Consider the following 22,650-nt stretch of genomic DNA (forward strand, 5'->3'; position numbering starts at 1 on the left):
ACTTTAAACAAAATAAACACATTACAATTTATTCTGTATGATTTTGCAATGCAACTCTTTGAGTGACAAGTGACAACAAGAGTGGCCCCAATGAATAAAACAATCTCTGTCAACACAGTTCAATTATCGTCGGTCGAGACACTTTACGGACATGAATTCCATCAATCACTTTATTTAGCAAAACTGTTTGTAACCACACCAAAAACATGAGTAAAAAAACTTTTATCTATAAAAACTGGTAATTTTCTGCCATACAAACCAGGCTTAAACCAACTTTGTCATCCGTCGTTTCAACAGAAGCCGCTCGCTCTGTCTCACCTGCACCAACACTCATGGCACTTGGCCAGTGTTGCGTTTATGGCCACACAAAAAGTCGGACAACCCCAACGCCACACAATGTGTAAATGCCAGGTTGTAACACTCTGACTCCTCAATCAGATGTGTGCTTATTTTACTGCCATTTATTAAGGATGTTAATCTAAGGATATTATTCATGAAATATTGTCACTAGATTTCATAAATGCTAATAAAAATGTAATCTCTGAAAGGGGTAACATTACTTTTAAAGGCAGGACCCGCAGCCAGACATACAATACTAGCACATAGGTCATGAAAAACATATTTTTTTGTTATTGTCATTGTAAGAGGGCAAAATCACTTATATCAGAAAATTATTTTTAATAAAACATTTAAATTGTTATGATGTCAGGTTTGGGACAGGTGTGACGCTGGTGTGGCCACAGTGTGCACGTCTGATGTTGCTCACATGTGCTCCACTGAATGCTCAGGGAGTTTGTGCGTTTGCTCACAAACATTAAAATTTAGAAGGAACATTGGTAACAACATAGCTGTAAACCTGGCTTCACCTAAGGAAGGCACACGTGACATACACAAAGCCTAACCAGGCAGATTTGAATTGTTGTTTTGGGCAGTAGACGGGATCTTTGATCCAAGACACAACTTACATTTAACTAAAATGTTCTTTTCTTTGTGCTCGACAAAAGAAAAGAAGTGAGAATATCTCATACTTGCCAACCATTCTCCCCAATTTCTCTCGATTTCCAGCCGGACTTAAGGCACGCCCCCTCCAGGTCCGTGCAGACCCGAGTGAGGACAGCCTGTCGTCACGTCCGCTTGACCAACCAAAAAGTAACCACAGAACACTACACGGTATAGTGTTCTGTGGTTACTTTTTGGTTGGCCAACTGTTTACGTTGTATAGCGCACCCCCCTCCCCTCCCTCCCCTCCCCACACCCAGACATACACACAGAGCGCGTCTCCGCTTGTGACAACAGATTCAGAAGGATGACACTGCACCGCAGATCTTCAGTTTCTAGCCGATACTACATAAAAAATAACGTAAAATAACGCAGTAACGCATCATGTAGTAACGGTAACTGAGTTACTGAATATAAAAAATAACGCGTTAGATTACTAGTTACCGCCAAAACTAACGGTGTTACAGTAACTTTGTAACGCGTTAGTCCCAACACTGGGTATGGAGTGTAATATGTCAATGTAGAAATAAAAGAAGGGATCCAGTTGCCGTCTTAACGAAGCGTTTTATTCACGAAATTACAGCTACTCCAAGTGCTAACTGCTATCCTCAAACACATACACAGAATGTTGACACATGAAGATGCGCGGCAACCCGTACATAATCACCACATAAAAAGCACAGAACAGCTACATTTAAAAAAAGAGAGGTAAAACAAAAGTAGTGAACAGAAGGAAAACATGATAGATAAATATTGTGATAATGTGCAGAAATGCACAAAGCCATGTTTGACAACAGTGGAAGTCTACTGCTTCTTCAGCACATGCAGTGAGCGAACTCATCCAAAAGATGGCACCATAGCACAAATAATAAAACACCTTTCTGTTTATGTTAGGGTCTGCGCATGTCAAAGTAAAGTATTCCGATTTAAGGTGTGATGCAAGAAAATGCACGTCATAAACCGATCATTTTTTCAGGGTCCATGTACACAATAACATTGTAATCCGAATGATGATCAAATTAAATGAATGTTGTCCTTGTGTTTCATGAGCTTTAAAAAGCTGTGCATTGCATTAAGTGCTTTAAATTCTATTAACTGTCTTTTAGGGATGGGCATATTAACTGATTCCTATTTCTGTTAATTGTGTGTAACTGAATACTGATTTGTGACTTAAAACTGTAGTATGTCACAAACAAGGATGCTAACTTTTGACTTTGTTGCAAGCATTTTAGTACATCATATTCCAACTTTTAGCAGGTAAACTACGCAGGGACCTAAAATCAGGGGAAGCAGGTGAGGTCCAGCCTCACTTGTTTTGATGAAAAATAAAGAAATTAATAACACCATCAAATATTTGTCCATTAAAATGTTTTCTAAATGTATTTTCTGTATGATTACAATCATTAATACATTTTAATTCTTAAGTAAAAATCACAAAATTTGCATATTTCATGCATACAGGGCTAAAACCTTACATTGACTTCGCGCCTCATCTAAGTGGACCCTATTTCCTCTCTGCTGTCACGCGCAAGCAAGCTAACGAGCATCTGAGTGCCCCCACCAGTCAGCACTCAACATCATATTTCTTAATAACCAGACTACAAAATAAAGAAAAATCATACAGAAAGGTACTCTGAAGGGACCATGAAGAGAGGGGCGTAAGTGAGCTAGCAGGTGCTTGCTAAAAAACAGTGTTTTTTTGTAAATATGTCAGTTTATCAGCAGCAAGTCTAATGCAAAAGTTATTCAATTTTAATGCTCTGCTGAATGAGTCAATCAAGATGTCAAGATGGAGAATTATATAGACGGTGATCATACTTTTACTACAATGTAAGTTTTCCGGAAAATGATAAACAACAAAGTTGAATGTACTTCAGATACAAATAAAAAGCAAGATTTGAATTTCATTTAAAAGTAGATAAATTGGAATAAAAAAGTATTTGATAAAATTTTTATGAAAGTGAATTATTTTCTTAATTTTCTTGTTAGCCTCTTAAACGTGTCAACATTTATTAGAGCGTAGGAATTTAAAGTTCATCATTAGGCATCAGTACCTCACCTGGCATGAACCTCACCTCACCTGGGAGGGTAGCGGGGGGTGTACATAGTAGCGTCCCGGAAGAGTTAGTGCTGCAAGGGGTTCTGGGTATTTGTTCTGTAGTGTTTATGTTGTGTTACAGTGCGGATGTTCTCCCGACATGTGTTTGTCATTCTTGTTTGGTGTGGGTTCACAGTGTAGCACATAATTGTAACAGTGTTAAAGTTGTTTATACGGTCACCCTCAGTGTGACCTGTATGGCTGTTGACCAAATATGTCTTGCATTCACTTGTGTGTGTGAAAAGCCGTAGGTATTATGTGATTGGGCCGGCACGCAAAGGCAGTGCCTTTAAGCTTTATTGGCGCTCTGTACTTCTCCCCACGTCCGTGTACCACTCCGTACAGCGGCGTTTCAAAAAGTCATACATTTTGAAAGCCAAATATTTTAAAATGTATTTCCGTGAGAGCCATATAATATGTTTTAACACTGAATATAACTAAATGCGTGCGCTTTTTAGTAAGACCAACATTTTTAGAGTATAATAGGTCTCTTATTATTTTTAATAACATTGTTAATCTGAAACTAACCAATAATAAATAAAACACTTCTTACCATTAATGCGACTTCTTGAACAGGTGCGGTAGAAAACGGATGGATGGATATAAATGCATGAGAATGATTTACATTTTGACACTGTAATTACCAGCGTAATTAGGTAGGTAGGTAGGTCTTTATTGTTATTGCACAAGTACAACAAAATGTTGTTTTCAGCACAAACCCGTGCTAGATTAGACAAACAAACAGTGTACAGGGTCACAGAACAGCTATGGGAAAAAAACTCCAGGGCAAAGCACATAAACGTATTACAACATACAACTCGAGACTTGCAACAGAGGGGGGGAGTGGGGGCTACGGTAGCGGGCTGCAGCTCTTCAGGCACTGCCCAGCCGTCCATCACCCCTAAGGGATTCGTGTCAAGGGCGTTGGATGATTTATTCATTACTTATCTTGTTAAGCAATATCAGCTAAGATTTATCTGAGAGCCAGATGCAATCATCAAAAGAGCCACATCTGGCTCGAGAGCCATAGGTTCCCTACCCCTGCCTTAGAGTCATATAACTTGGTATGTGACACAAGCTAACTATTATCATGCTCACGTTAGCTTGCTAGCATGCTAACATTAGCATGCTAACTTTTTGAGCTACTTTTGTTACCATTTAGCCCAGGTCATATAACTTGGTATGTTGCACTTGTTAACTCTTAGCATGCAAACGATAGCATGTTAGCAAGCTTACTTAAGCTTGCTAACTTGTTCATCTAATTTCACAATTTGTTTTCTAATTCCGCAGCCATACACCTTTGAGTCTCGTATAACTTGGTGTATGAAACATGCTGACTGTTATCATGCTATCGTTAGCACACATGCTAAGTGTTAGCATTTTTATGTAAACATGCTACTGTTTTAGGCTAGCTCTGTGGCTCGTTTGTGTACCTAAAACTCACGCATTCAGACACTCGACACCATCTAATAAGTACGCCGGCTTCCGGCGACCCCCCGGCCAGAAGTACACAGATAGCAGGCCCATCAAAATTTCCACCGGAATTTTCTAGTTTCTACCTACTCTGCTATCTCAGTGCAGGTTTTTCTTGATGTATTGCAGGCAGCTCACCATCACTTTTAAAAGTAGGCTTTGTCCGTCATTATAAAAATATTGAATATGAACTGTAAACAAGGTGGATGAATCATGTTTTGTAAAAAGCTTTTCAACTCCCACTGGTCACCTCTGACTTTATTTCCTGCTTCTTTCCACTCCTACTGTGTAGTCTGCTTCTTACAACACTCATCCTCTGCCCTCATTTCACTTCTTTCTTTCCTTTTGTCCTGTTTCCCCATTTTTTTAAACGACATGAATCTACTGTACTTCTACTGCCGTCGCCATGGTAACACTAGGTTTGTGGCTGACGTGGTGCGCTGCTGTGTGTTTCTTCTGCCTTTTAGGAAGAACATAAAGGCGTCTGCATTGTGTCGCTTCTCGCTGTCTGACGTCCAAGAGGCCTTCCAAGGACCTTACATGGAGAACCAGGACTCTAACTGGAAGGAGTACACTGGAAAGATCCCAGACCTGCGACCTGGAACGGTAAGCGTGCACTCACTCACTCACACACGCGTTTTTGCGTCATTTAAATATGTAAGTTATGAAAAACTATGTCATAAATGTTAATATAAAATGATTTTATCTGCAAAGCGTTGAAGACTAACTTTAAATTCCTGTCAAAAATACAAAATGGTTTGTTCTACTTGGATAGCATGCAATACGGATATTACAACGTCATCAAAGCTCACCTGTTTTCCCCCTAAGACACAACTTTTTGTATGAATTGTATTTTTTAATTTATTTTGGATATTTTGTCTCTTTGGGACCCGATGAGTATAAAATAAAAAAAAAGTTAAAAGTTGCTATCCGAACTTTTGGATATGTTGTCAGTAGAGATAATATCGGCAGGCCGATATTATCGGCCGATAAATGCTTTAAAATGTAATATCGGAAATTATCTGTTTCAAAAAGTAAAATTAATGACTTTTTTTAAAACGCCGCTGTACGGAGCGGTAAGTACAGAGCAGTTGCGTCTCCCAGTCAGCAGCCCCTCCCCTCTCCCACACACAACACAGGAGTTGCAGCACGACTGCAGCATGAGAGGTTTACTGGCGACGCTTGATGACCTCATCAAACCGCTGCGAGCGGAGCATAACAACAACAAGAGGGTGTTGCTGCCGGGGCTGTAGCCTGGCTAACAAGCGAGCTCGCTCGGTGACTAACGACACCATATATATGGTTTGGGATTATTTTAAAGTGTGTCTGAAAGATTAAAAACTGGCAATTTGCAATGACTGCAAAAAGTTGGTTATGCGAGGAGGAACCAAGACGTCTTCCTTTAATACGAGCAATTTGATCTCCCACCTCTTCAAGAATCATAAGGAGATACACGATGAATACAAGCGGAAGATGGATGAAACGTAAACACAGAAAAAAAGTAGTACCGCACAGTTGTCGCTTAATGGCTCCGCAGAGAAAAAACAAAAATACAACAAAAACCACCCCAAGGCGAAAGCCCGCGTTGTGGTCAGGGACAACGCACGCAATATGTCAAAAACTATGGTGGAGTTTGGGGTGGCTAGTCTGCCCTGCAAGGCGCACACTTTGCAGCTTGCAGTGAACGGAGGTGCCCTGTTTCAACGCAGCATTTCAGAAGCTCTGGCTGACTGGTAGGCCACTTCAAGCACTCACCACTAGCTTGCAGCACATTTGTGTTACTCATACAAATACGTTAGAGCAGGGCAGATTGAGCCCAGGTTATAATTCCCTGTTATACAGTATGCCAGGCAGTCTTGCACTAAAGGAGGACTATGTTATTGTTTACTGTATTACTCTGGACTGAAGCTGTGTGCCTTCATTGTTTTTGTAGCTGTTGTTTTGAGGCATGTTTAAAAAAAATTATGCACTTTGTGAAAGTCAAAGTATAGTATTTCCCATAGTTGTAGTGGGTATCAGGATTATCTCAGGGAGAGCATGTCCCAAATTCCAAGCTGCTGTTTTGAGGCATGTTAAAAAAAAATAATGCACTTTGGGACTTCAATAATAAATATGGCAGTGCCATGTTGGCACTTTTTTTTACATAACTTGAGTTGAAGTTGTTCTCTTATTTTGGAAAACCATGTTACATTGTTTAATGCATCCAGCGGGGCATCACAACAAAATTAGGCATAATGTGTTAATTCCACAACTGTATATATCGGTATCGGTTGATATCGGAATCGGTAATTAAGAGTTGGACAATATCGGAATATCGGATATCGGCAAAAAAGCCATTATCGGACATCTCTAACAAGAATAGAACTAATGTTTGCACAGTAGTAGGCCGTCAGGGCCAGCAAGGGCTTCTCTGCTTGACCTACTCAGTGTTCACCCTGAGATCGGTAGGTTGTGAGTTCAAACCCCGGCCGAGTCATACCAAAGACTATAAAAATGGGACCCATTACCTCCCTGCTTGGCACTCAGCATCAAGGTTTGGAATTGGGGGTTAAATCACCAAAAATGATTCCCAGGCGTGGCCACCGCTGCTGCCCACTGCTCCCCTCACCTCCCAGGGGGTGATCAAGGGTGATGGGTCAAATGCAGAAAATAATTTCGCCACACCTAGTGTGTGTGTGACAATCATTGGTACTTTAACTTTTTAACTAACATAAATCATGATCATTTTATTTTTAATTTACTTTATTATCGGACATCTGTAGTTGTCAGCCATCTTGACTCTAACCTGACGTGATATGCTTTTCCTCCACCACTAATTGACAGTATAAAATCCTTGTAGGTGGAAACCACCCAGCAGGCACAAGACGTTGATACAGCGTTGATTTTACATACATGTCCTCTAAAACTGACATTATTGACACAACGTTGCAAAATAGTTTTATTTGTAAATTGAGACAACGTTGATGTCGAACATTGATCCGCGTGTTGTTTCAACGTTGTATTTTTTGTGGAATGCACTCCCAACAGGTGTAAAAGAAAGTGCATCTCTATCCTCCTTCAAAACCGCACTAAAAGAACACCTCCAGGCAACTACAACCCTAGATTAACACCCTCCCCCCCACCACATCCCACCTCCCCGGATTGTAAATAATCAAATGTAAATAATCAAATGTATATACTTGTTCTTATGCTTTCTGAGCTCACTATGTTCACTGCTCGCTGTACATATCCTACCAAGTGAGACCTACACTGTTTCAATGTCCATTTCTCAGATTATATAATTGTTGAAGACTGAAGTATACCCGCCCCCCGTCCCAACCCCCTCCGCATCCCACCCCCCGGATTGTAAATAATGTAAATAATTCAATGTATATACTCTGATGATTAACTTGTGTGATGACTGTATTATGCTGATGGTATATATTTGTACCATTAATTGATTAACGTGGACCCCGACTTAAACAAGTTGAAAAACTTATTCGGGTGTTACCATTTAGTGGTCAATTGTACGGAATATGTACTGTACTGTGCAATCTACTATTAAAAGTTTCAATCAATCAGAATCAGAATCAGAATCAGAATCAGAATCAGAATAGTTTTATTGCCATTGTTTGAGAACGGGTTCACAAACTAGGAATTTTTCTTGGTGCAAACGTGCGACATAAAACACATATAACACATATTTGGTAATAAAAAGAGCTGTGACTGAGCTATCAGATAGACTTAGAAGGGATTCAAGGAATTCAAGGAGCTGCTGTTAGGAGTTATTGTTCATTTGCCTGATGGCCGAGGGGAAAAAAACTGTTCAGGTGGCGGGAGGTGTGGGTCTGGATGGAGCGTAGTCTCCTGCCTGAGGGGAGAGGGGAGAATAGTGTGTGTCCAGGGTGAGAAGAGTCAGCTGTGATACGACCCACACGCCTCCTGGTCCTGGAGGAGAACAAGTCCTGGAGGGATGGGAGCTTGCAGCCAATCACCTTGTCAGCAGCACGTACGATGCGCAGCAGTCTATTCTTATCCTGGACTGTGGCGCCGGGGAACCACACTGTGATGGAGGAGGTCAGGATGGACTCTATGATGGCTGAGTAAAACTGCACCAGCATCTCGGTCGGAAATATTCAGTAGCTCTTCACGGGTGTAAGAGCACCCGGAAACACAATTTATGTACAAAAACAAACAAAACAGAGCGCACGAGAGCACCGAGGCAGCCTTCATCGGCGCCATGATGATGACGTATGGCAATCAATCAATGTTGTAAAATATTGGTTGGAAAATGACCCAAATTCAAAGGTCAAATCAACGTTAGAACCCGACATTGATTAAACGTTGTCAAAAAGCATGTTGTTTCAACGTTGTATTTGTGTCGTAAAATATTGGTTGGAAAATTACCCAAATTCAAAGGTCAAATCAACGTTCTCTCTGCAATTAACTGCGGCCTCCAGCTTTGGCTTACTTAGTGTCCAGGCCATAGCGTGGTTAGCACTAGCAGACATTATCTACTTTAGTGCAGAACTTAGTTTAAAACTCCGCTGTCAAACGGCAACGGTCATGAGAGCGGGAAAAGGCGCTTAGACAAGTCGGCCTCACTCATTTGAAAAGGACAATGAAAAGAAGGTTCAGTCAGGTGTTAAGAGGGGATGCCGTCTCCCACAGACAGCTTGATTGAACCCTGACAACTCTCTTTACCCCAACTCACCCCTGATAAACCATCCCTGCGGATTTACTTCATGAGCCATAAAACTGCACACTCTGTTCTTCGTCTTCATGCCTGCTCTTATTTCTGCTTTGGGCATTTGGCAGTGTATCAGCGACGCTTTGAGGGCCAAGGGCATCAACATGTCCACCTCCCTGCCTGATGACGTGCTCAACTTTGTACGAAGACACCCGTTGATGTCCCGCCATGTCCAGGCTTTAGACCGCCGCCCTCTGTTGTTCAGGAGGACCACAGATTACACCCACCTGGCTGTGAATGCCGTCCAAGGCTTGGATGGACAAAAATACCACGTGTTGTACATGGGAACAGGTGTGTCTTCTTGATTGAGTTTGTATACATTTCTAACCCAGAAGCCCGTATTCAGCGAATTAGCCTGACCCCACGTGTCCCTCAGATGAAGGCTGGTTGCACAAGGCCGTACACGTGGAGGGTCAGCTGCACATTATCGAGGAGCTGCAGCTGTTTGAGGAACCGCAGCCAGTGGACAACGTGCTGATCTCTGCAAAACAGGTTGCGTGTCCTGCCCTTGTACACACACACACACACACACACACACACACACACACACACACACACACACACACACACACACACATTCTTGTATTTAAATGATAAATGATAAATGGGTTATACTTGTATAGCGCTTTTCTACCTTCAAGGTACTCAAAGCGCTTTGACAGTATTTCCACATTTACCCATTCACACACACATTCACACACTGATGGCGGGAGCTGCCATGCAAGGCGCTAACCAGCAGCCATCAGAGGCAAAGGGTGAAGTGTCTTGCCCAAGGACACAACGGACGTGACTGGGAAGGTAGAAGGTGGGAATTGAACCCCAGTAACCAGCAACACTCCGATTGCTGGCACAGCCACTCTACCAACTTCGCCACGCCGTATTTCTTACCTTCTTGAGACCTCTGAAAAATGCCTACCTCTTTAGGACCAGATTTCTATTTACAACATTAATAATATATACATACTATGCAAATATAAAAAAGGTAAGCTTTTATTTATTTTTTAATTTTGTGCTTGTAATTGGTTTTTAATCTTCATTATTTACTAAAAGTTATTACAGTATGTCTAAATACATATATATGTATATATTTTTAAATACATTTTGGCCAAAGGGGGCGCATTTCAATTTCTAACACACACTTGTTATTACATATGTTGGCCAGAGGGGGAGCACTTCAAATTTTTACACACTTGTTATTTCATATGTTAACCAGAGGGGGAGCACTTTTAAAACCGACACACAGTCAATTTGAAAAATCCCTCCTTTTTGGGCCCACCCTAATTTTGATAGATTTCACCACCATGGGTGCAAATGAGATCTCTACTTTTTGGTTTTTTTTTGTAATGTGCTTAAGGCCGATGACAAACGAGTCACAGACCACAGATGGCCCCTGTGCCGCACTTTGGGCAACCCAGCTGTAGAAACTAACTGTTAATGGTCACTATAATCTTAGTACCGTAGTGTATTTGTTCATCCTATGGTCACATATAGGACGCGGGTTGTCTTACGTCAGCACCGGAAGTCGTAAAATCAGTTGTTCACCTGGCGGGTTTTTTCCTGGATGAACAGGGAAGTCCTTCTTTAGCTGCCGTCTTGTTTTATCATACATTGCTGCCTCTGCACCTGCCAATGTTTACTTTTGTTTGCACATTAAATCAACAAAAAATCCTGACTTTGGAGCAATGTTCACAGACTCTAGTATTTGGCTCTCTATTAGATGCAATGGTTTTCCGTATCGGGACCATGATTTCGGTCCTAACTTGTTCACCGGTCCTCATATGGAAGGTACTTTTCCTTGTTGATGTCTCAAGAAGGGTTGAAATATAAGAACACACACACGTCACAGTATTTAGATTTACCCCCTTCTCTTCACAGAAGAGCGTTTACATCGGCTCTCCCTCCGGCGTGGTGCAGCTCCCCCTCTCCAATTGCCGGAGGTACGCTTCCTGCTACGACTGCATCTTTGCCAGGGACCCTCACTGCGCCTGGAGCGGAACCCAATGCGTGGACATCGTGGCGTACTCAGACAGGTATCAACCAATGCCATCCATCCATTTTCTACCGCTTGTCCCTTTCGGGTTCGCGGTGGGTGCTGGAGCTTATCTTTATAAAAAAAAGTTGGTATGGTATGGTATCTCAACTGCATTCGGGCGGAAGGCGGGGTACACCCTGGACAAGTCGCCACCTCATCGCAGGTCCAACACAGATAGACAGACAACATTCACACTTACATTCACACACTAGGGCCAATTTAGTGTTGCCAATCAACCTATCCCCAGGTGCATGTTTTTGGAGGTGGGAGGAAGCCGGAGTACCCGGAGGGAACCCACGCAGTCACGGAGAGAACATGCAAACTCCACACAGAAAGATCCCGAGCCCGGGATTAAACTCAGGACCTTCGTATTGTGAGGCACATGCACTAACACCTGTTCCACCGTGCTGCCCACCGCTTGCCTTAATTCAAACGACACTTTGCACTGTCACGGCCTCCATTTCTCAAAAGTGTTACGTAATCGCCCGATAGCTGATGTGACACATGGCAATAGCTGCTTGGCTACTTCAACAACATGACTTCATACCAGAGCAACACAAACTAGCCGCTTATTCAAGGCTGCAAAGAGCAGAGAACATATACGTACAGTAGACTCCCGCCATATTTAATGTAGCAGGTCTGCCCCGTGGACTGATAATAATGATAATAATAATAGATTAGATTTATATAGTGCTTTTCTAGACTCTAAAAACGCTTCACAGAGAAGTAAGAACCCATCATTCATTCACACGTTAATGTGGTAAGCTACATTTGTAGCCACAGCTGCCTTGGAGTAGACTGACAGAAGCACGGCTGCCAATTTGGGCCTACAGCTCTTCCAACCACCACCAAACATTCGTACGCTTTCAATTCAATGTTTTTTATTTGGTCATCAGTTCATGTAAACGGTACACTTCAAGTGCATAGCAGATATAAATAAATTAAGAGTATCGGTTTACATTTCCTGACCAAAAAGGTATAGGCTGAAGCTAAAAGCTTATTATGCCTACCCTTTCCACATTCACTTTGTACATGTCGAAATAGAGAGAAAAAAAACAAGAAATCGATCTTGAGATAAAGAAACACAAGAAAGGACTCTAGAGGCTCTGTCAAAATCATAGTACTTGATCACATGCATTGTTAAGCATGTAAATACATGCATTTGCCAGTGTGTGTGTGTGTGTGTATATATAATGTGTATATATATATATATATATATATATATATATATATATAATATCAAAGTTTCTGTGGTTTATCCGTTATAGAGTGCTCAATACCGGGGTAGAGAGGAATATATGTTAGGTCAGGAATAAACACAGAGGCTATTTCATCCCTACAAGCATGTTTCGCAGGCTTTGCTGCTCTTCAGGGGATTTTATCAAATCCCCTGAAGAGCAAGAAAATCTGCGTAAAACAGCAATTCTAAAATACTATTGCTAAAACTACACAGGGAAACGTGCGAAACAGGCTATAGATAAAACAGCAATTCTATAATACTATAGCTAAAACTACACAGATACATTTATTTTTTATATCGTTCACAATCCTTCATTCGACGTCACCTCCCATTTCACCTGTATTCCAACCCAGGACGCAGTAGAGGCAGTGAGGCAACGTCTTTTAGGTGATCACACCTTACAGGCTAGATCCACACTAAACCCAGAACAAATTTGCCTTTTATGAGAGACAAGAACACAAACGTTTTTTTTGGTTTTCGCATTCTAATTTGTAACAATCTGCTCGTTCTAGATGGGGCCATTTTGCTTTTAAACCACTTTAAAAATGCATTTAAAAACCGCCATCAATACTTCATTTATCTTCCGTAACCTGTATAATAACCAAACTGTAGTCACATTGTTATTGTAAGAGCGAACAGAGACAAACTATTTTTCTATTGTAGTAACTCATCGCCTTGCGACGGCATGCTAAGGCATTAGCCGTAAAATAGCTACGGCAAGAGGTAAGCTCGCTCCTACGTCAAGAGCTGAACGGCTTTTGAGTTTGTAAAACCCTATAATTGAATTTAAAAAAAAATCATATGCATTTTTACTGTTTATCCCCAGATGGCTGGTAGTGAATAAACAAGATGAGTATGCATTGCACTCATACGCTTCATGTTGTTTTGTCCCTTTTGTCCCAGGTCCACCTTAATCCAGGACATCCAGCAGGGCAACAGGGGGTGCAACAACACTCAAATCGGTATGTATAAGTATGCTTTCAAAGAGAGGAAAGATGAAAGTGAGATTAAAAAGAGGCGTTAGAAGAGAAAAGATGCGTGCTTGTCATCGGCTGGCATGAAGACCCCTTTGAAAGTTGATAAAGTAGATGAGCACAGTCCTCTGCCCAGGTTCTTTAATCCCGCCCGTTTGATATTCACGGCAGGCAAACTGCTGTCCTTCCCTTCACTATTTCAATTTGATAAAATGTGGCACCTCTTTGTTTTTAGCTGTGCAAGGGGATATGATGGCTGGCTTTATAACTTTGGACAGCTTTTTGATAATACAGTCATGGGGAAAAAATAGCTCTTCTACCCCTGCACTGTTACACACAAATGGGGGAATGTGTGTCCAAACAGGCTCCCCTACTTTGTAACCTGTAACTTCTATTTTTCTGAAAAATACTACCACATGCTGGCACTGTTGTTAATTGCCAAACGTTGACGCGGTTTGTGGGACTGACTTGAAATTTCTTTCTCAGCTCAACGTGGTCTATAAAACACTCACTGTAACTTTACGGTGCTAAACCACATCACTACAAAATTTGGCACGCATCTTTAGGAGACTGACAAGCACGTGTGTGTAGAATCTGAGCAAGTTTTAAAAACATGGCCGCCATCTGGTAAAATATCTTTGTTGAAGCACAAGTCGTTGATCATTTGTGTAATGATTATAAAACTTAAAGGATATCTGTTACTATGGATGGCCAAATGCGACAAAATATAAATACATCTTTAATTACCCACATGTTTTATTAATGTTTAAATTGGAATTGAATACATAAATGTGTACTGAAATGTCATTAATGTATTACATTTAAAATTACATGTAATTATTCAATTAGTTGTATCATTATTTCATGATTTAAATATTTTTTTTCACAATTGCTTTAATTATTTCGTGATTTAGTTAATTATTTCAAAGTTTAATTGATTTATTTCATGATTTATTTATTTTACAATTTAATTATTTTATTTTTCAATCAATTAATGACACATCTAGATAAGTATTAATAATATTTATTTATTTAATTTTGTCCCATTTGGCCCTTGTCAGCGCGTCATGAATTTATTCTATTCGCCAAAGTCAGTGGGCGGGTCCTACTTGGCACATTTACTTGCAATGATTAGACTAGATTCATGTGAGTCACCCCTTCCCCCACTGACTTTGAATAAATCATGGAAATAATGAAATTAATTATTAATTAAATAGTGGAATAATGAAATCATTAAATAATATAATCAATTAATTAGTTAATTATATGGTTAAATTATTACACTTAATTTCAATCAAAGTTGACTTATATAGTCCTTAATCACAAATATCTCAAAGGGCTGCACAAGCCACAACGACAGAGCCCACATTTAACATTAAATAAACTAATGAAATGTTTCACATGAATGCCTTTAATTCCAATTATGATTATTGAGACATTTAGGTAATTATTTAAAGATTTATTGAATTTTGGCAAGTTTCTTCCTCCAATATTGCATGTATGCTATCATGTCTTCCAAAGCATTTTGACAACAACCCATAGGGGGCGCCATAAGTGTGATTTACAGTCATGTTGGACTTTGTCCTTTTATTCCAGATGTCGTCATGCGCAGTCGGTTCGTGCGAGTCGGCGACGACGTGCTGCTGCAGTGCGAGCTCTGCTCCAACCTGGCCGCGCCCTTTTGGACCCTGGACGCCCACGAGCTGCGCGGCTACGGCCTCAGCTCCGGGTTCAGGACCGGCACGGACGGCCTGCTTATCATCGAGGCCCGGCAGGACCAGAGCGGCCTGTACGCCTGCTACTCTGTCGAGAATGAAGTGAAGGTCGCCGTGGTTACCTACAACGTCACCATTGGTCCGGACCCGCCGCTGCCCTCTCCGGTTGAGCCAAATGACGGCCTGCGCCGCCGACGACCTATCGGCGCACAATTTCCCACGGCACCGCCTTCATCCAGGGGGCCTTTAGATGGGCCCTTGGTCCCCCTTATCCCCCACTCGAAGCTGATCTCCTCCAAGAGCATGGAGGTCTTGTACTTGTCCCTCATCACCATCCTGGGCAGCCTGTGTGTGGTTCTGGCCGTGGTGCTGGTCTACATGGGCTTCTGCCTGCGAGTGGGCCAACGAGGGAAGTACTCTCTACGGGCCGCTGCCGCGACCTACCCGTGCAACAAGAGAAGCTGCAGGAGCAAGAAGCAGCAGCGAAACTCCGCCCTCATGGAGCTGAAGACCATTTCCAGCCACTGTAACGGACACGGCGGCCATAACGGCGTTTCCAGACGTCCTAACGGCGACGTCTACGACGGAGGCTCCCTCCAAATTGTCCCCGGTGAAGCTTACACGTCGCCCAACACCGAGCCCCTGCCCCCGGCCCCTCCCCTGCCACCCACCCCGCCGCTCCCCTCCCCCGAGTGCAGCTTCCCCAACGGGCTGTCGGCCACGCTGCCCAGCGTCCTGCGCAGGATGAACGGCAACAGCTACGTGCTGCTCAGGCAAATCGACTCGGAGAACACGTCGCCGCTCTGCTCCACCTTTGCCGACGAGCTCAACAGGATCTTGGAGCAACGCAAACAACTGGAGCCCAGGCCGGACGAGAGCTCCGTGTAGAGCTCCTGGCTCCCCCTGGTGGTGGGAGGACTGTGTGGCGTCGCAACATAACATTCGAGGGGGAGACCTTCTTTGCACTCAAACGTCCAAAAACATGTGAAAATAAGAAATGACAGTGAAAAGCTTTTCTACCTCACCTCATTTGTACCCCGACCGTCACGTGCGGCCTTGAGCGAGGAGAAAACATAAATACACGTGAAGACTTCCATATTTGGCTCGACTCACAGTGGAGGGCAGCTAGCCAAAGTTTGTTTGCACTAACTGAGTGCACAGATGGCCTATGCATTTTTAAAACCTGTCATTCACACTTTTCCTTACTATATACAAACACGGAACTGCATTGTTTTCACTAACTTAACACTGAATCCCTCTCTAAGATTTTTAATATTAACTCGCATAAAAACGGCTTGTTCCTTTACAACTCATTCATCCAGGATATGAAGTAATACAGTGTGCCATAACAATAAGAAAGCCTTAATTAACAATTTAAAGGGCACTTTTTGAATAAGGATACAGTTAGATCAGGGGTGTCAAACGTACGGCTCGGTTTTATCGGCCCGCGGGATAAGTTTGCTAAGTAAAAAAATTAGCCAATTTTTTTTTATGAAAGAAACTGCTGTTCTAAATTTGTCCACTAGATGTCGCAATAGCAAATCTTTGTATCTTTGTAGATTATGCTACATATGTAAAAAAAAAAAAAAAAAAACATGTTAGTGCACCAGTCGAGGAAAATGAGCAAACTACATAAATAACATCCTGTAATTTGATTTTGATATTATTTTTTTATCTTGATAGATTGAAAATGAACACCAATGAGTTGACTGATAAACATTATCACATAATTTATTCAGAAAGTATAAATAACGACAAATAAAGAGAGAATACTACTAACCGCAACATATAAGTGTAAAAAAACAACAACACTATGATTTGTACATTTTCAGAATGTGCTTGTTCCATTTTTAAATCTGAAATTGTCATTATTTTTAAGTTATCGTGCCGTGATTTTACCAGTCCGGCCCACTTGGGAGTAGATTTTTCTCCCATGTTGCCCCCGATCTAAAATGCGTTCGACACCCCTGAGTTAGATACTAATATTTTTACACTATCTGTAAAAGAATAAATAATGTGTGATGACTAAAGTCCCTAATAACTGCAATGCCAAAATGCATTTGGTGTATAGATTTGTTTTTTAGTAACAAGCGAAACAAAGAAGAAAAAAAATATTTTGTAATTATAGTGTTACCCTGTTTGAAATATGTCAGTATTATAATTGTTGCTAAATTAACAACCCCAGTTTTAAAGTCAGTGGATCCCACAAAGGACTTGGACACTGGATATTATAATGGATTTTTGGAACCAGAAGGACAACACGGAAATCCACAACCGACTGTCAGTATCACATACAGTATATTGATCAGGGATGGCTACTGAATTGGTTACTTTTATCGAGAATGACCAAATCTACGGAGTGCAGGTTCATGTCAATTTAAGGTACCGAATTTTGATAACAGGGTTGGGTGTGACGTCACGTCCGGTTACAGGCAGCACGAGATCAGGCACTTGGCGGGCGTATTCATGGCAGACTGCTTCTAGGTAATCTTACTATTTCCCATTCCAACAAAGCAAGTATGCCTGATAGAAAGTACTCGAAAGTAATTTTTAACAAAGCAAGTATGGCTGCCAGAAAACACTCAAACGTGTTCCACTGTAGACACGGCACAGGAGCCAAGCGTGCAGTTTTAACAAAGTTTTAATGTGGATATATTTTTGTCCAAGTCCTTCTCCAGTAGAGCGTGACTTTTCAGTCACGTCCGTATCCTCTCTCCCCTCCTGCTCCCGGCCGCTTACTGTTAAAGACAACAGATGATTAGATTAACACGTACCACCTGTGAAATCTAATCACCTGCCAGCTGTGTCTCGCCGTCCGCCCATGCCCCGCCCCTATCCGATGGTGCTCGTCCTCAGCACCACAGACAGAGGCGGTGACCTTTGCTCCTGCAGGCGCGCTGGCCACACCTCCCTCCACAACATGCTACTGGTTAGCATTAGCAATTTTTAAATGTTCAAATGCCTCCAAATTTGGTAACTTAAAACCATAGCTAAGATGCCCGTTAAGTACGATACTTAACGTATAAACATTTTGTAGGGTTTAACTTAAGACTAGCTCGTTCAACTTAATGCTAATGAACCAATGCTACTGGATAGCACAGTTATCAGTTCAATGTTAAATAATAAAACATGCAGTTTATTATTTAACAAATTTAAAACATTCTACCACACAAACACTAGGGGCGACTTTAGGATTGAATAGAATCTAGCTAGGGCTTGTTTTTTGTCAAATTTGAAATACACTTACAAATGATTAGGCTATGTTTTAATCAGGCACTACTATTATTATCCTAGCTTGTTTGTAACATTATCTTTACATTACGATGGGACGCTAACATTTGGCAAAGCAGCAACACTTTTTCAAACAAGATCCACACAAACCCGGATCATCACCCGTTTGCTCGTAATACTTTTTGTTTTAAAAAAAACATTTTTTCTGAGTGTTCATGTTTACACTTTTCCCATGGCTTCTTCTTCACAGGAGGCTCAGGCAGGCTACTTTATGCAACTGCTGCCTCTCTGTTGGACTCCGGTACTGCACGAGAGACTGATTCCCAGGTACCGGGAATTGGTACCGTATGGATTCAAAGGTGGAAGGTACCCATCCCTAACATTGACTTTCTTGTCATTGTAACTGTCTTATTCTGTTGTGACACTTTCGTCTTGGTTAAGTCTTACACATTACCAAAATAACGCCTTTAAGCCCACCATTATTTCTTCGACGGTTTGTTTAATTCCTGTCAAAGTGAAGCCACTTTCACGAGCGAGCCTAACGAGGGCGCGGTGTCAGGTTTGAAAAGGTGCGCTCTTGGCGAGGCCCGACGTTTGAAGCTCAAGAGCTCTCCCGTCAGTGGTCGTGATCAAAGCGATGGAAGATGGCGGACCGAGCTGCGCTCTTCACACATTAAACGCCTTCATTAAAGCGCTTCCGCCTCATTTGGAAGGCGGCCCGACACCACCGCTGAGCTGCTTTGGAGTTGTCGGCTTTTGCAGTGAATCCAAATTTGCTGCCAGACAGCTCCAAGGTCTTTGTATTTTCTCCAATTGTCTCCCTTAATCCTCCGAATGTAATCTCCTACAAGCTTCTGGTGGTACAACTCACTGCCCAGACGTAGTGTGCACGCCCCTTTCACACTGCCCATAAAACCCTGCATTTTACTGGTGTCATTGTTCTGTATGAAAGGCACCGGCACAAAATTGTCATATAAAAATTTCTGCCTTTTAATGTAGTTAAATGCTGCTCGCAGAAGCCGACATTTTTCTGCCTGTCATTGCTGTTCTGTATAAACTGCACCGACACAGAAGTTAACCCGGCAATTTTCCACCTTTTGGATGAGAGCTTTAAGACTTACTTGCCCTAAGCCCACTGTTGCTCTTCAACAAGTATCGTATGCGTGACGCCAAATGTTGACATCTAATTATGTGCTAGGTTCTGTACAAAAGGCAAAATTGAGTAAATGGGGTGTTTGTTGTATTGATTTTTCTTGAAAACACAGTAAACAATCAGATTTCGGGATGTTGCGCTGCTTTGTGACAGCGTACAAAGTTGCAACACTATCCTGTTTTTTGGTTCTGTGCGTGACGCCATATGTTGACTTCTAATTATGTGATAGGTTCTGTACAACAGGCACAATTGAGTAAATGGGGTGTTGTATTGATTTTTCTTGAAAACACAGTATATGATCAGATTACGGGACGTTGGGCTGCTGTGTGACAGCGTACAAAGTTTAAACACTATCCTGTTTTTTGGTTCTGTGCGTGACGCCATATGTTGACATCTAATTATGTGATAGGTTCTGTACAACAGGCACAATTGAGTAAATGGTGTGTTTGTTGTATTGATTTTTCTTGAAAACACAGTAAACGATCAGATTTCGGGATGTTGTCCTGCTTTGTGACAGCGTACAAAGTTGCAACACTATCCTGTTTTCTGGTTCTGTGTAAAAGGCCAAATTAATAAAGGAGGGTTGTATTATTTTAACAATTTTGCCGGATTTTTGTAGAAGAAGATTAATTATCCGTTTGCAGAAATTGTGTGAAAGTGCATCAGTAGCTCATTTTGTCGGATTATGTGTTAAACAGACGAATAAATGGCTTCAATGTGACACCTGTGTGAAAGGTGCTAAATTATGTGATTACGGGATGCCGTTCGTGACCGCGCGCAAAGTTGCAACACTATCTTTTTTTCGGTTCTGTGTAAAAGGCACAAACGAATAAATAAGAGTTGTATTGTTACTGCAATTTTGAAGCAATTCTGTAAAAGAGTTATCTGTTTGCAGGATGTTGTGTGAAAGTTCACATAGCTGCATCAGTATCTCATTTTGTTGCATAAAAGGCACAGGGGGATGAACATCGAATTATGGCTTTGATATGACCCTTCTGTGTGAAAGGTGCTAAATTATGTGATTACGGGATGCTGTTTGTGACTGCGCACAAAGTTGCTACACTATGTTTTTTTTCGGTTCTGTGTAAAAGGCACATACGATTAAATGAGAGTTGTATTGTTACTGCAATTTTGCGGAATTTCTGTAAAAGAGGTTTGATTATCTGTTTGCAGGATGCTGTGTGAAAGTTCACATAGCTGCATCAGTACCTCATTTTGTTGCATAAAAGGCACAGGGGAATAAACATCGAATTATGGCTTTCATATGACCCTTCTGTGTGAAAGGTGCTAAATTATTGGATTGCGGGATACGGTTTCGCTGTGTGAAATTACAATCACAGTCATTATTCCATTTTATCGTGTTCTGTGATAAAAGGCAAATCTTTTTTTTTTACTATTTTGTGTCATCTCTGTGAAAGAAGCCTAATTATTCTATTCCAGGATGCCGTGTTGCTGTGTGAAAGTTCTCTCATCTGCATCAGTAGCTCATTTTGTTGGGTTATGTTAAAAAAAGCACTGGTAAACCGAATAAATGTTGAACTATGGCTTTGATATGACAACTTTACGGGACTTCTGTATTAAGGTGTTGAATTATTAAATTGTGGGATGTTGTTTCTCTGTGTGCAAGTGCAAACACAGTCACAGCAATAGTCTATTTTGCTGGGTTCTGTGATAAAAGGCACATTGCAGCTGTGATATGGCAATTTTGTGTCATCTCTGCGTAAAAGAGGCTTAATTATCTGATTGCAAGATAGCGTGTTGCTGTGTGAAAGCGCTCACAGTTGCAGCAATATCCCATTTCGCTGATTTCTGTGTGACTGGCACTGGCAAACAAATGCCGGCTCTATTGTGCTGGCAATTTGGCGGAACCTCCTTACGAATAACGCTGGATCATTTGATTACAAAGTGGCGCACTGCTGTGTGAAAGCTCTCATGGTAGCAGTAACATAAAGAGGTTTAAACGGAACAAATAATGAATAATCATCTCTCAAACTGTGCCTGGAATTCCAACTAAAAGTGCGCACAAATAAATAAACCTGCGTTTATTCCAGTGAATAGCTTTTCTTTTTATAGACAGCTTTCTGTCTCTGTTGTGTGCGTCTGCAAGGTAAGACATCAGCTATTCTGTTCCTGCTCACAGTTGCGGCAATATTTGCCATTTTGCTGGATACCTGTGTTATAAAGTCTTAATAGTTGTTGTAAAATGTATTTATTTAGTACTTTTTGTGAGACAAGCGTTCACTGAGGGGTCCTAGTTGGCTTTATGTCAGTCAATGCACGAGACCACACACTTTAATGTTGATAAACTACTCACAGAAAGTTCATGTTTTCTCTTGTTGTGCATGTTACACCACTCTCACCTTTTTTTCACTGCAATCGGCTTTAAATAAACTTTGTACTTCTATCTTTTTCCTCCTAATTTCTTCTTGTCAATGAATTCTTATTCTACTGAAGCATTATTCCAAGTCTTTATTTTCAAACTACAAAACCCAAAACCAGTGAAGTTGGCACGTTATGTAAATGGTAAATAAAAACAGAATACAATGATTTGCAAATCCTTTTCAACCTATATTCAATTGAATAGACTGCAAAGACAAGATATTTAACGCTCGAACTGGAAAACTTAATTTCTTGCAAATATTAGCTCATTTGGAATTTGATCCCTGCAACATGTTTCAAAATAGCTGGCACAAGTGGCAAAAAAGACTGAGAAAGTTGAGGAATGCTCATCAAACACTTATTTGGAACATCCCACAGGTGAACAGGCTAATTGGGAACAAGTGGGTACCATGATTGGGTATAAAAGCAGCTACCATGAAATGCTCAGTCATTCACAAACAAGGATGGGGCGAGGGTCACCACTTTGTGAACAAATGCGTGAGCAAATTGTCAAACAGTTTAAGAACAACATTTCTCAACCAGCTATTGCAAGGAATTTAGGGATTTCACCATCCACGGTTCGTAATATCAAAAGGTTCAGAGAATCTGGAGAAATCACTGCACGTA

The 22,650-nt window shown here is 41.3% G+C and overlaps 1 protein-coding gene across 1 annotated transcript in view; it reads left to right on the forward strand.

Moving 5' to 3' along the window:
• The window catches only part of LOC133657127 (semaphorin-4G-like), a 64,837-nt gene extending 42,787 nt beyond the window's left edge, over positions 1 to 22,050 (forward strand). The window contains exons 10-15 of the mRNA XM_062058075.1: positions 5,038 to 5,176; positions 9,368 to 9,590; positions 9,676 to 9,791; positions 11,175 to 11,329; positions 13,475 to 13,533; positions 15,142 to 22,050. Coding sequence (XP_061914059.1) covers positions 5,038 to 5,176; positions 9,368 to 9,590; positions 9,676 to 9,791; positions 11,175 to 11,329; positions 13,475 to 13,533; positions 15,142 to 16,148 — 1,699 coding nt within the window. The 3' untranslated portion in view covers positions 16,149 to 22,050. The remainder of the gene's footprint in view (positions 1 to 5,037; positions 5,177 to 9,367; positions 9,591 to 9,675; positions 9,792 to 11,174; positions 11,330 to 13,474; positions 13,534 to 15,141) is intronic.
• The last annotated feature ends 600 nt before the right edge of the window (positions 22,051 to 22,650 follow it).

The sequence above is a fragment of the Entelurus aequoreus genome, linkage group LG09, assembly GCF_033978785.1.
Source record: "Entelurus aequoreus isolate RoL-2023_Sb linkage group LG09, RoL_Eaeq_v1.1, whole genome shotgun sequence".
Lineage (NCBI taxonomy): Eukaryota > Metazoa > Chordata > Actinopteri > Syngnathiformes > Syngnathidae > Entelurus > Entelurus aequoreus.